This window comes from Perognathus longimembris, chromosome 7, assembly GCF_023159225.1.
Source record: "Perognathus longimembris pacificus isolate PPM17 chromosome 7, ASM2315922v1, whole genome shotgun sequence".
NCBI lineage: Eukaryota > Metazoa > Chordata > Mammalia > Rodentia > Heteromyidae > Perognathus > Perognathus longimembris.
This window is the reverse complement of record NC_063167.1, coordinates 31,663,661-31,678,521: the sequence shown is the minus strand read 5'-3', so window position 1 is coordinate 31,678,521 and position 14,861 is coordinate 31,663,661. Positions and strand designations below refer to the sequence as shown.

The 14,861-nt window shown below is 48.1% G+C and overlaps 1 protein-coding gene across 1 annotated transcript in view; it reads left to right on the top strand.

The window, feature by feature from the left end:
• Trabd2b (TraB domain containing 2B) overlaps positions 1-14,861 on the top strand; it is a 204,159-nt gene that overhangs the window by 169,946 nt on the left and 19,352 nt on the right. Inside the window, exons 3-4 of the mRNA XM_048351265.1 lie at positions 4,164-4,310; positions 10,007-10,181. Of these exons, the coding sequence (XP_048207222.1) occupies positions 4,164-4,310; positions 10,007-10,181 (322 nt within the window). The remainder of the gene's footprint in view (positions 1-4,163; positions 4,311-10,006; positions 10,182-14,861) is intronic.

Below are 14,861 nucleotides of genomic sequence, written 5' to 3'. Positions count from 1 at the left end.
TGAGATTATGTAAAGATTAAATAAATTAGAAAGTTTCTGACCCATAGTATAAGTGCTCAATAAGCCTAGAGACCCTGGTAATGTAAGGATGAAGACTTCTTTATCAACTGCAAAGGGTGAGTACAGGACAGAAGGAGTGGGGGAAAGAGCACAGAGCTCAGCCTCAGCATCTTTCCTCTTGCAGTAGATCCTGTGTATCTGCTATTGGTGACAGTAGGGTTCAGTAGTGAACAGAAAAAGCAGAGAGCAGGGTCTGTTCAGCCCCTATGGGGGTTGAGGGTCTGTACTGAGACACACCGGACTTCTCAGATGACCTAGCCCTCATTTCCTGTCTGTAGCACTCTAATAATAAACTCTCCTGGCTATTTCACGTGCATCCAGAGAGAAAGCAGGTGTGGTGGTAGGTGTGGATACACGTAGACATCTGGAGATTCTGACTCAGCCTTGTGGTCCAACGCTGGGAGTCAAGACCCTCCGGGTGGAGCCTGCTTTCTCCAGCTCACACAGCTCACTGTGTGGCCTCTGGCAAGCCCTATCCTTCCTTCCCTCCCTGGGACCCTGTCACCTCTCCTCTGGTATATGATGAAGGTATAGATGAGATCCATGAACCTGAGACTGGGCTCCAGGGTACCCAGGGGAGTCCCTGCTGCAGGGAGCACCAGGCCCACAGGATGCCTCCTTTACATCAGCGAAGTTTCCATTTTTATCCATGCCCCATTTGGAGTTCTAAGTAAGGTTCTTTTGGAAAACAACCATAACTAAAGAAAGGATTCCATGACTAAAAAAGGTTTGAAAAACCTCCGGACCAGATGACCTCTAGGGACCCTTCCAGCCAGCTCAAAGTTGAGAACACTTGGGTCTAACTATTTTCCTCTGCATTTTATTTAACAAATAACGTAGTCACATGCTTACTGCATGCCAAGACTGTTCTTAACACCCTACAGATTGTAATACACTTAATCCAGTGGAACACCTCCCAGCTGCGTGAGGGCCACATGATTGCAGAAATGACTCTATGAGTCAGTTAGGGTCCAGGGGAGCCATTTCCCCTCCAGTCATGTCTTCTGGCATCCAGCGCAATGACCTCACCACAGGTCAGATGGTGCCTTGGTCAGGTGAACTTGAGACACAGTGGGGCAGGTGTGTGTAGTGGCTGACTGGGTGTGGTCACAGGAAATCTGTGTGTCCCAGGCCCTTGGAGGAAGGGGACAAACAATCATCTCAGTATGGACACTTTTATCCAAGGCATGTGCTATGTGAAAGGAAGTGCCTGTTGCCTTAGCAATGTGCACAGCAATAAGGCCACTGCCTCCTGTAATCCATCCCCAAAACCACCATGCTGCCATTGACACCCTGCACCAGATGGCTACAGATCTGATTTCAGCAGTGGTAGCCAGAGCCAAGGGGCATGGAGAAGGCCTGGGGTCGGAGAGCGGCGGGTGGGGGAGGGGGTGTATTCTGACCTCACCTCCAGCCAGTTCATTAGGGGGAACAGACCAAACTGCCATGTCCCACACAATTTAGCTCTCCTGCCCAGACACCAAGAAATACAATGTGGGAGGGCCAAGATGGAGGCCATCTCCCCAGCACAAGCTTGGCCCTGTTATCTGGACCAGCATTTTGACCAGGTCATGTGGGTTTTGTTCAGATTATATATCTTGGTAGGTACTTGCTGCCAAGTGCTGGTGACATGCTCCAAACTACAACTCAATTGCCCAAGTTTTTGGGGCTGGCCTTAAGGGATTACCAGGTAATCCCTTGAACTTATGACTGCAGCAGATGTCCAGGTAACTCTCTTTACCAGGCAGAGTGCTAGTTGCTAGGTTCAAGAATGATTAAATGCACTTGGTCTTCAAGGAGCACCAAGCCTACCGAGGGACCAACAATGATACATGCTGATGATGTCATCTAGGAGTACAGATCCATTTCTCCTCCAGGAGAAGAATTTAGAGGCAGAGGAATAGTAAAGCAGAAAGTTTATTGAAGGCAAAAGTAGAGTATAGACTCTCAGTAGAAAGAGGCCCCAGAGCTGGGAAACCATTGAATTCCCCCCCCCCCCTCACACACACACCAGGAAGAAGCCTTTCTGCTTTGTTAATTCCTCTCCCTGAGACAATTGATCAGTGAGGACCCATGCATGAACTTGGGTCTTTCATTGGTCCCTGCCACTGGGCACGGGCACTGAAGTAAGTCCTATTGGTCATGCCCGATCATGCACGAGTATGAAAGTGGATTTGATTAGTCATGCCCAATTGTGCACGAGGCATTACCTCACAACTGATGTAAGATTTTTGAGCCCAAGGAATTATGGGAAGAAGTGCCATCATAAGCAGAGCCCGAGGCACAATGGGAACAAAAAGTACCATGATGGAGAACATATTGTCTGCTATGTCTTATGTCCACCATTTTCTATCCCTAACCTAACAGTTCCTCATTCTTTCCCTCAATTATAAGCTATGTGCCCACTCTGGTGGAAAGTGAAATCTATCAGTCATCTGTCACTACAGTATGCTGTGTGATAGCAACAGAATTCACCACTAATGTAGCCAGGTTATTGGTAGGTAGGTGCTGCTGAAGTGACTGACCTCATATGTCTGGTCTGGAGAGCCCTGTCTGGACCACTCTGCTATGCAGGTCTCTCCTTCCCTGTAGGAGGGCCTGGGCTACTCTCCAGGCAATGACAGATGCACAAAGTGGCAGCAACAACACTCAAGTGCTTTTCAAGCTTTCCTTTGAGATGGTTACTGACATCTCATTGGATGAGGCAAGGCAGAAAAGGAGGGAGCTACAAAATCCCATGGCAAGGGGGAGAGGATAGGGTTTGTAGCTGTTACCATTAGTCTGACACACAAAACAACAAAAGACCTAATTCAGCTCCCAGGGTGGCCAGGAAAGTGTCATGGAGGAAGATGTCTGGGCAGATCTTGGATAGCCATTTCTAGAGACAATCAGATTTTTGCTTCTGAAAGATGAGTATAACAGAAGAACATGAGATAGCAGGGCAGGGAAAGGGGGCTGCTGTAGGGAGTTAGGAGGGGCTGGTGTTGTGGACTCAGAGGAGAACAATGCTTGGGCTTGAGTGGGTGTACACCAAGAGCCTGCAACTTGTCATCTAAGTAGAAGGAGCAAAGCTTGCCTAAGGTCTGAAGGCACAGGCTGGGGTGGGAAGCAGCATGGACAGGCGGCCAGAAATCACCTCCTGACATTTCACACAGGGATTACAGATTTTATTTTTTCTCTCTCCAACTGTGCTAAATAACTCCATGAATGAGTGGGCCCCTCCCTCCTATTGACCATAGGGTCTAAGATTCTAAGTCCTATGAAGCTGGCTCAAACGCCAGCCATACTGATTGTATCATCCCCCTTCCTTTGGGTCTCCATTTCCTCATCTAAAATGAGAACATTGAGCTAGACAATCACCTAGGGCCTTTGTACCTGTGTTCCATGAGAACTATGATCCTTAACTGTCACAGTGCTAAGGCAGTCTGTTAATAAAGGACTCTGATTCTGAAGGGCAGAGCCTGGGTGGCTGATTTCTGCATAGCAGATGCCTGGCAGGCCTGGCTAGGCACAGCTGTGTCCCCAGAGCCTGTCATTGTTGGTCCAGAGGACAGAAGAGCTTAAGGACATGCCTGCTGAATGCAAGCAAGGTTAAGGCTCTGAGGACCACATTCCACCAGCCTTTCCTGGGTAAGGAAGGCTTCCCCAGCAGATGGGCTTCAAATCAGGCCTTGACATTGAACTGAGCTTTTTAGTTGTTTTTGTTCACTTGATTGTTTTGCTTTGTTTGGATATGCTCTTAATTATAAAATGAGCCTGCTTATTCTAGAAGACTTCTAAGCATAGGAACACAAAGGAGTCAAGAGAGGGGCCCTTCATTCCAAGTCAGACATTTTGCTGCATCATTAGACATGATGTTGGGACTCAGAGCCAAAGGGGGGACCAGCATGGGGAAAGGCCTGGAGACCAGAGCAGGCTGGCCATGTTCAGAGCCTGTTGGTTGGACATAGGGAATGTGGACACATCCCCTCAGCAAGCTGGTACTGAGCCCCACACACTCTCTCTGTTTCAGGCTGTCCTTAAGCTCAGAACAAAGAAGGCAGGACCTGGAGGCCAGCCAGTCCCTGAGCACAGCGCTGATGCTCCTCTCTTTCCTTGCCCAGGTATTGTTCGCCCTGAACCAGACCCTGCTGCAGCATGAGAGTGTGCGTGCTGGGAGCCTGCAGGCCCCCTATACCACAGAGGACCTCATCAAGCACTACAACTGCGGGGACCTCAATGCCGTCATCTTCAATCATGACACGTCCCAGGTGAGTCCCCCTTCCTCACCTCCTCAGACAGCTTCAGAGACCAAGAGCCAGTCCCGTACAACCCTACCTGGCATTCATCAGATACTTAATTGTGTGCTGGGCATCTCTTCTCTGCCATGAAACAGAGGGACTAGTTTTTACAGTCCCCTTTTATAGATGGGGAAACTGAGGCTCTGAGAAGAGAAGAGACTTCCTCAAACCCATGCAACTTCTTCGTTGCTGAATTTTCAAGTTGTTGAAATGTGCATTGCTCTAGGATGTTGGAAGCTTAGCCTAAAAGACACTTGAGAGGTCTAGTTCAACATTTGGGGAACCATGTAAACTGAAGGGAAAGCCCATAGTTACTCGGACCTTGATCTTGAATCTAGCCCAAGATATCCTTGGTCTATTCAAGTCCTAGAGGAAAGATGACAAGCAGTCTGGTCAAAGAGTGCGGGGATGCTAAGCTTACTCCCTTATCAGTGCTCCCCTTTTCACCCTCTCCCCTGGGCACCCGACCCGTGGGCGGCCAAGGTGGAGCGAAGGGACACAGGCAAGCCTAAAGTGCATGTGGCCGAACGAGATCCCCTTTTTACTCCCTCCTTACCCACCAAGGAAGCCAGGTGCAGACGGATCTCGGAGACGCTTCGGAGAGCAATCTGGTTTAATCAGGGGGGGCTTACAGTAATATAATGATGATGACAAGGATTGAGCAGGAGCTGGCGATAGGCTGGCGAGCTTGTCCATCCAAGAGCAGCTCCCAAGGACCTCCCTCATGGGCTAATGTCACTTCCCATAGTACCGCCCTCTAGGCAAAGCCTAGGGGAGCACACGTGCTCACTGGCGTAAGGTGGGGGGATGGTCTCAAAGCTATCCCTTCTGGTTCTGGACCCAGAAGGAGATAGGTGTGGCTCACTTCCACACTGCCCCAGGGCTGGGGGAAGGGTGGCATCTCAGGAGCGCTCTTATCGCCCTTCCCCCCCTTAAGGCCAAGATGAATCCCCAACAAAAGAGTGAGTTGGGTCCATGGAACTGAGTATGGCTTATCTTTGCCCAGATTTGCCAAGCTTCCCATGGCTGTAGGGAAAATTGTAAGCCATTTTGTCCAGGAGTTCAAAGCCCTGAATGACCTTTTCTCTGCTTACAGGTTACAGTGTAGATCCCCTGCCCCACAGGTCTTGCCTACACCCAGGAACCTGTGGACCTCACAGCTCTAATGCAGCTTGTCCTCCCTGCTTCTGTGGCTTTGTCCAGGCTCCTCCCTCTTCCTGGATTCTTCCCACTCAGCTATGGACAGGCATCACCACCCCTGAGAAACATTTCAGATAACCTGCATGGAGCTAGGTGTCCCCCTAGCACCTCTGGGCTCCCATGCTTCCTCTTTCGTGACACATGCCCATTCACTCAAGAAGTATGTGGGTTAATCAGAGGAGACTATTTCCCTACTCAGGACTTCTGTATTTCTCAGGGGGGAAAGCCATTTTCTGCAGTGACCTGCGCCTATGCTCTTCCCCAGCTCCCGGCCCCATGCCCTCTGCCACTCATCTTACATATACACAGCATACAGGCCTTTTCGCTGATCACCTCTTACACCCCTGCCTTCACACCGCAGCTCCCTCTGCATGGAATACTCTGCCCGGGACTCACTGTGGCTCACACTTCCTCATAACTCCTCTTTAACATTTAACTCCAATACCATCAGCTCAATGAGGCTGGCTCCATCTACCCTGTTTATCAGAACTGCAGCCTGTCCTCTGCTCCCAACTCATACCTTTTACTATGCTCTACTTCTCCCCCATAGCCTGGGATATTCCCATTACTATACATATTTGTGCATTCATTAGTGACTGACTTCTGATCCCACTAGAAAGCAAGCTCCATGAAGACAGGATTTGAGTATGCCTTATTCATGGATTTATCTTAACTGGCTAAAGCAGTCTATAGCCTGAGCAGGAGTCAATAACTATTTACTGAATGAATTAATGAATGAACGAACTTGTTTATAAATGCCATGCACACAGTGCCATGTAAAGGGACAGGAAGTAAAACCAGAGAGAGTGGTCCTTGTGGGGCTACCCTTTTCATTTGGTGTGAGAGGAGCAGAGGTGCAGATGGAACCTGTAACAGGAAACATTCAGCTAGATGGGACTGGTACAAGAAGGAAAGGTTCCTGCAAAGTGAAAAGCCACAGACAAATCTGAGGTGGCCACAGACAGAAGAAGAAATGTTCCAGAAGAGAAAGCCACATGCCTGTAAGCCACATGCGATATCAGATCAGAGAGGGTACTGGGCCAAAGTCAAGATGCTCTGACAGTGTTTGCTACTCAAGACACAGGCTCACCCCGAGCAGGGTTTGCAGTGCAGAGAGCTGTACAGCAGTGAGAATACTTTCTAGGGAGATGGAACATAGAGCGGCCAAGCCAGGAGACAGTGCGTTCATAAAGATCCTCAGGCGGCAGCACAAAGAGTGAAGTGGCATTTGGAAGCCAGAGAAGAATAGAAACAGCCTGGGTTGATGATGATCCCAGAAGCCAGCTGTACCTCACCTCGAGCTTCTTGCCTTCCTGCCTCATTGTTTTCACCTTCAAAAAAGACTGTGCCCTGACCTCTGCAGCCCCCAGGTCACTAGCAGTGCAAGCACCTGTCATGGGAGAGAGGGCCATCCCCAGGTCCATCCAGGAAGCCTTGTCTGGGCCCCTGGTCTGCCTGAGGAGTAGTGTATCCATGTAAATGTCATGTGCAAACCCAGGTACTGTGGAGAGTGAAACATAACTCAGGGTCAAAGCAATTGGCAGGCATAGAACCACCTTCTCCAACTGTAAACCTGAACCAGAACTCATGGTCTCACCATCAACCAGCCACCCTGCTAACTTCTCTAAGCATACTCCTCACAGGTTCTTACTGGGAGCTTTGAGGGGACCTCAGGCCCATTCTGAGGGTGTCCAGTGTCTCCTACCCTGACACAGGGCTGGATCCATGCAAATTCTCAGAATATCAGTTGAATGGGTGGATAACAGCAAAGAGTTTGTGGAGACCCATGTCATCAGCAGAGCTGAGCACTTGACCATCCTTAGGTCATGGGCCATGGGACAGGGAAGCCTACACTGAAGCTCTTTCCTGTTATCTCACCCATCCGTGCCCACCCCATCTTCTTGTCCCTCCATCCTAGACCTCTCTCTAGGACTCTGGGGACCTTACATGTCCTCTTTAAATTGTTCTCATATGTCCTGCAGTTAAACTTGTCATAGGAGATTTAAGACCCAGGACAAGCCTAATGACATCATTAATTTGCTTCCCTCTCAGCCCTGGCTCATATCCAGGCCCCATCCTTGGCACAGAGCCCATCCGCACTGAGACATGCAGAGAATGTTGGCCAGCATCCGGGCAGCCTCAGGAACTTGAGTGTCCAGCCCAGCTCCTTCATGGCTTTGAAATTTAATTTTGTTGCTGTTATTGCCCATGTTAAACATCTTTTGGTTCCCTAAGGAACAAATGGAGATGCATTTTTGCACAAGTTCATATTTGTCCTTGTCCCCAATTCCTTAGAAGAGGGAAGGAGCCCTTTGTGGCAGCTTGTCCCATCACAAGGACAGGTGATAAAGCCAGCTCTGTCCCATAACTAGGTGTTCCTAACAGCTGATGCTTGTTCAAGAGGTCCTTTGTTCCATATGCTGTGCTAAGTGCTTCCCAAAAACCTATCTTATTTAATCCCTACATGTGCATTGTCTTCCATGTTACCACCTGAGTCTCAGAGAGGCCAAATTGCCTTCTAATTATAATGAAGCCTCCTCTCCCCAAAGCTAAGTGGCAGAAGAGGACTCCTGGCTTCCATGGTGCTCACTACATGCTTTCAGGGCCTGCACTCATAACTATGCTTCCTACAGCTCTCAGCCATTCACTCATCAACTCACTCACTGAGCAAACAAATATTCACCGAGGGTATGTGGTCTCATTCACTGCCATCCTTTTGGAAGAGATATTTCCAGAAAGAATCTCCCAAGTCCAAGGTCTCCCTGTTCTCCTCTACTCACAAGTATTTGGTGTTTCCACTAACGACATCAAGTCAAGTGTGGCCTATTTTGCCAGGGCTGCCAATCATTCCTTCCACAGTGGCTCGAGAATAAGACAAATTCCTTCATTTGCCTATTTTCTAAATAAATAATTGTTGGGCACATGCTCTGTATAATCTTTGATTAGGCCCCAGCAAGGGGGCTGCCGCACGCAGCTAAGCAGCTTGCACACTGTTCAAGCTTAGGAGAGGCTCACCATAGTATTGTCTCATTCCCCTTATGATGATAAAGCAGTCCCACCGTTAAAGTGTCTTTATCTCCCGCCTCATTCGGAGGAAAATGCTGGTCATATACTAGCTGACAGCATAGGCAGATGTCCTAGCTTCCCCAGTGGTCCTCATCCTCAGTCTCTGTTGACACTCTCTATTTTCTCTGAAAGAGCATTGACTACTCTCAGCAGTGGCTCTAGAAGCCATGTAATTGGGCTCTCATCTGGGGGCTCACACCTAGTTTCCTACACAAAATCAATTTCTTTCTGCCAGCCCACCATAGACCTTATCCGTTAGTCAGTCTGACCTAGTACCTTATGCTTTATTGCCTGGGGGAGGAGGGAGGAAAAACAGAAGAGGGACCCAGATGGAAGACACCCTGCAAGCAAGAGCTTGGAGGTAATGATATTAGTGGGTTCCGGGCATGGTGTCATTCACTGCCTCAGTTTCCTCAATGATCACATGCATGTGTAGGAGATGATGGTGCTAGAATACCTGCTTCTACCAAGCAGGCTGCACAAAGGAAATGCTGGGGATCGAGGATCCCTGGCTGGCCACTGGCAACCTGGAATCACCAAAGCTCCATCCTCGAACGTAGAGAGCCATCTGCCTACTTAAGAACACATTTGCAATGCTGTTGCCAGGCCACATGGCTGGATGTGGAGTGTTGGGTGATGGTGAAGACCCCAGGGCTGATACAATTGGACAGATCCCCAGGCAGATGCTATAAGAGAGGAAGCTGTGGAGTCATGATGTCCTGGAGTTTGGAGTTTTGAAGGACCCAGTAAGGTTTGGTTAGGTCCTAGAAAGTCATAGAACCAGATAGACAGATGTTGGGACAGTTGTGGAGAAAAACCAAGGTGACACCTCCTCTCACCTCTGGAGTGGGGAAGGCAAGATGCAGCCCATGGAAGCACCCTCATCTTTTAGTTCCCACTGTCCCATGATATAAATGAGTGGGAGTCAGAAAAGGTGAGTAGCTTATCCAGCACCAAACAGTCAGAATGAAGCCCCAACTAGCCTAATTCCATGTGTTGTGGTTTTCCTGCTATGCCAGGAAACTCCACACCCTCTTGCTAAACTGAGTTCCTCATACATGCAGGTGCTGGGATCCATGCTGAAGTGAGAGTAGTAAAGTGATGAACCTGATCTTAGGCCCCCTGGGCCTCAGCCATTGAGTACTGAGATGGACTCCAGCACAGACATGAGACAGATCAGTATGGCTGTCCAGCTGCTGGGACTCTCAGCCTGGCTCTGCCACTTTACTAGCTGAGACTTGGCACACCACTTAGGATCCTTTCCACTCTTTCCACAAAACTCAAAAGTGAGTGAAACTCTTAGCCCATGGATCACTCTAATAAAGGTAAGTCACTCAGCCCTACCCCCACCTTCCCTGCCCCAGCAAGACCTGAAGGTGGCCTCTATCTTGCTATTGCAGCTACCCAACTTTATCAACACCACCCTCCCACCGCATGAACAGGTGACGGCCCAGGAGATTGACAGCTATTTCCGCCAGGAGCTCATCTACAAGAGGAACGAGCGCATGGGGCGGAGGGTCATGGCACTGCTTCAGGAGAACGAGGACAAGACCTGCTTCTTTGCCTTCGGAGCAGGTTTGGGCCCCTAACTTTTACTTCCTCATGACAAAAGTCCGGGCCCAGCATGGGGCAGGAGAAGCACATGGCACCCAGCATCGGTGCTGGGACCCCTAGCACTTCTGCTTCCAATCAAGGGGTCTCTCGTAACAGTCCCTTTGGTGAAGGAAGAGGCCATGCCATGTTTGGAATCATTTCTGTGGCCTCTTCAAGCCCAAAGTGGCCACAAGTTGAAGTTCAGTTGGGCTTCAACTGTCCAACAGAGTCAGGGTCAAGGCTGAAGGCTGTGTGGCCAATGGAGAGAAGTGATGGGCTATGGCAGTCCTCAGTATGAGTTGCAGATCCCACCTTATCTGGCACTTTCTGAAAGATTCAGTTCCCTCTCTGTAAATGGGAGTGGTAGTAATAACTATTGGATGGATTAGAAATGTCTACCTCATCAACAGGTATAAAGGTTAGCAACAACATGTAAATAACCAACCATATAGTAGGAACTCCAAATGTCAGCTATGACAGTGGTCATAAGATCACCATCACAACGTAAGACCATAAGTCTGATGCATCCTTCTGGAGAGTTTGCCCCTTCTTGCAAAAGGGAGTCCAGATGTCAAGTGCAGGACTCTATGAACAGTTCTCTCTCACCCTCGTTTTTCTTTCTCTGTGGCTGTCTCTCTTGATGATAGCCATGGCTACATCTGAGGATGAAATATTATTTTTGCCTTCCTTAGTTGTCATTTTTTGCTCATCAGCTCAAGACAACAAATGTTTACTTTCGGCTTAAGTTACTTGCCATTTGGATGGATAGAACTCACCTCTTGTTTCATGAGAAATAAAAGACAGCTTACAGACTTGTTCAGCATGGCCTGTATTACCATTATAGCTACTATTCTCATCTTCCCTTTCCTTGTCTTAATCACCCACCCACCCACTCACAATGTCCACTTGAGTTCCACTTTGAAATTAGAACATCACTTACTTTTTTAAAAAAAAATGATGGTATTAGAAAAATGTCTTAAAGTACTAACTTGGCAAAATAAAAAGGCAGTAATTGTATTTATAGCCACATTTACCCACTTTTTTTTTAAGATGAGAAAGAGTTGAGTATGCTGATGGATGATAGAAGAATAGTCAGGTAGTTGAGGCTACTGATACAGGAACAGAAACGTTTCAATCAGGCAGGAGAAGGGGGAACAGTATTCAGGCAGAGAGTACCCCCTCAGCTGGAACTGAAGGAAGGAGACAAGCAGCTAGTAGCAAGTCCGCCTGGTGGGTAGACAGGTGAGCACATGCACATTGTTTGGTGATAGCTTATAAGCAGAGCTCGGCTTTTTCACAGGCAGAGTGTGGACATCTGATGGAATGGAGGACAGCATTTGACAAAAATGCAAGAGAGATTGACCACAAATCTGGGCAGGACAGGAAACTGAGTAGGTTTTAATTTACAGGCCAACTGTGATTGATTGGTAGTGGCTGCCTAGAGTGTGATACTGTCAACGACACTAAGACCACATCAAGGCCCAGCAGAGGAAGAGTCCTGATTGAGCCCCAATGTCTGCTAAGGACCAGGTTTCAGGCACAAACCTGCTACATACTCACTCACTGTGCTGGGAACAAAGACCAATGACTTTGCCAAGTCACAATTTGTAAGATCTTTTTTCCCAACCTTACCAAACAGCTAAGGTATAAAAGTAGATGCTGTCCTCCAGGCCTGTTTTTTGGTTGTTTCCTAGCATCCTGCCCAGGGACCATCCCATTGCATGTCAACTACTCCAGGACAGATCCCACACACCAAAGAATTACCAACACCTAGCAGGTAATCTATAAAGATATGTTGGACCAAACCACACATAGTCAAGTTCTTGCCATTTAGTCATATGATATCTCCTGGACACCAGGAGAAAATGATCATTTTATCCCTAGTTTCAAGGAAATAAATATTCTGGAGACGTTTATTTGTTCAGCCATCCAAGGAATCCTGTAGCTTTGGTTTGGTTTTGCGAATAGAATGCATAATATCAGGACTTGAGGAAATGGATTGGAGACATGGATCAGATTCAGGGATGGACCAGATAATCTTTCTTCCCATTTATTTCCAACCCTGAGATCTAGTGGTTATCACGTACTTTGTAACCCTAGCATGTCATGCACAGTCTGAATAGAATTCTAATTTCTAGCATTCCCCAACTCTTTGACCCCCAACATCCTATTGTTCTAAAGTTGCCTGGTTCTAATATCCTGACATTCTGACATCATAGCATTCTAACATTCCACCAGGGTTTGCTTCACTCACTCTTAGATTCCTTGGAAGGAGTATAAATCTAAGAGCCTTCCAGGACCTAGAAATCCTTTCTTGGGCTCTTTCTACCTGCCCTGCAGGAAGCAGAAGTCCTTGCAGGAAACAGGATTGAAATGCTCAAAGGTGGATGTTGGATACTAGATTCAGAGACCCCATACCCACTACCCACAAGCACCCACATGTTTGACTCATTGGGCTGAAAATCCATAATCAGAACCATACCCATGGGTCTGGAATATGAGTGGATTCATGGTAAAGACCAGAACTTGAGAGAAGGGATAGACATAAGCCCAGCATTCCAGACACCACTAATGTTTTCTTCTCTCTAAATAAGAACAGCAGTGACAGTGTAGCTTAATGGTAAAGTACTTGCCTAGCATGGGGGAGGCTGTGGGTTGAACCTTAACTAAGAGATAGATAGGTAGGTAGGCATAGAGACAGACAGATGACAGACAGACAGATTTTTAAAAATGCATGCATACATTCACATGCATGCAACAACAGCAGTTGCTCCCTGGAGAAGGCATTCTGTTCTGCTTGAAGAATTCCATATTCATCAGCTCATATGACTCCCATCCTCAGGTCCTCTGGAGGAAGACATGATGAACAAGTACTTGGAGATACATACAGATGACCTTTGTCTGCAGTGAGATGATAGTAGTACTCTCTGCCACTTTCTCTGATAGCCAGCCTCCCTGAAAACACCATCTGGCTGTTACTTGGGGCCACTGGATCAACTGAGAATTACCATCCCCTCCTCTGTAGTATCTCAGACTTCCCTCTCACAGTTCTGCTCACCCTAAGCATAATATCATCTGTGTCAATCCAAGCTGCTCCTCCCTGAGCATGGTGAAGGTATTCATTACACAGTTGTTGCATAAATGCATTCATGTGTTCACCCTAGACTCCCTAAGAAGTTCCCTGTGTTCCTGTGTTATCCTACAGCAAAACATAGCCTGGAACCCATGCCTGCTCTTTCTGCAGTAGGAACCTAAAAGGCCCCAGGAATATCATATCTGTCCTTTAGATTGACAAACAGAGATTCCAGGACAGTCAGTCTCAGGTCCTATTGAGTCAACCATGCAGGCGGAGGCTGGAGAAAGAGGGCTTACTGCTAAGCAAGAGGAGTTTTAGGGAGAGGAGGCAACCAGAAAGGAAGAGCATGAACAAGTAGGGAAGAAAGAAGGCAAGGACAGCATTCAGTCAAGGACAATATCACAGAAAAGAGAGAGAGAGAGAGAGAGAGAATCTGCTGTTAGAAATGTCTGGCCTTCTCAGAGCCTTCCCATCACCCCATCTGCACACGGGCTTAGACAAAGTGAGGTCTGAGGTCCCCTCCAGCTCCAGCATTCACAGTTTTCTGCTTGCTGGCAGAGACTTGAGTGATTGATAGTGAGTCCAAGAGCAGAAAATCGGTTGAAATGTCCTTTATACAGGCCCAGTGGCCTTCCAGTTCATCTCATCATCACCATAGTCCTTAGGACTAGACCCACCCCTACCCCATCCCCACCCGGACTTGTTTCTCCACTGGATGACATCAGAAATGGGAGCCCTTCAGAGCTGGTGGCTTGTCACAGAAGGGCAGCTGTTTCCCACACAGAGCCTTTGAAACCTTAGAAATGAGAGGTCACACACACACACACACACACACACACACACACATACTGCCTTCACTCCTAAGCAGCTCTCACATCTACCACTCTTTCCAAGCTGGGGCGTAGGGCCGAAACCTCAGGAAGTGTTTCAGAATTTCCAAAGACAGTGCTAAAGAGGCTCTGTTGCCCCACCACATTTGCGTCTGGTGGTTGGCATGTCTGTTATGGACTGTGATCCTTGGCTAGAGCCACTGTTCCTATTTCAGCCCAAGCATCCTGCCAGCCAGAGGAACATCTCCTGGCTTGTTCCTGGCTGTCCCTCTCTGGAACAGAGAGTTCACATGTCCCCAGCTGCACCTCCAGAGCCACATTGCATGAGGTGGGAGATTTGAGACTCTGCTCTGGAGCTGGTGCTCTTGAAGGACAGTGCAGAGAGAGCAAAAGGAAGAAAAGAAGGGTCATAGATTAAGGCACAGGCTTCAAACCCAGACTGCAAAAGCCAGAAACCCAGGCTTCTACTTGGTGAGAAGCAGCTATAGGCAGATCCACTGCTTTGCTTTTCCCAGTCCTCTGTGGGCCGCACTTGGGTGGCTCAGTGCCTTGCATAGCACTGTTGCTCCATCAACATCACCTCTTGGTGTCACTATTATCTCAAGAGTTCCAGAGCCTACTACAGTCCTCCAAAGATTGGACTCCTAAACAGGAAAGCGGAAGGCTGCCTGGATGGACAGGGCAGATGTATCCTGTGTCTTTGCCAGGACGTCCCAAAAGCCATGTTTAGCTCGAGTGACAGTCCCCATTCAATCT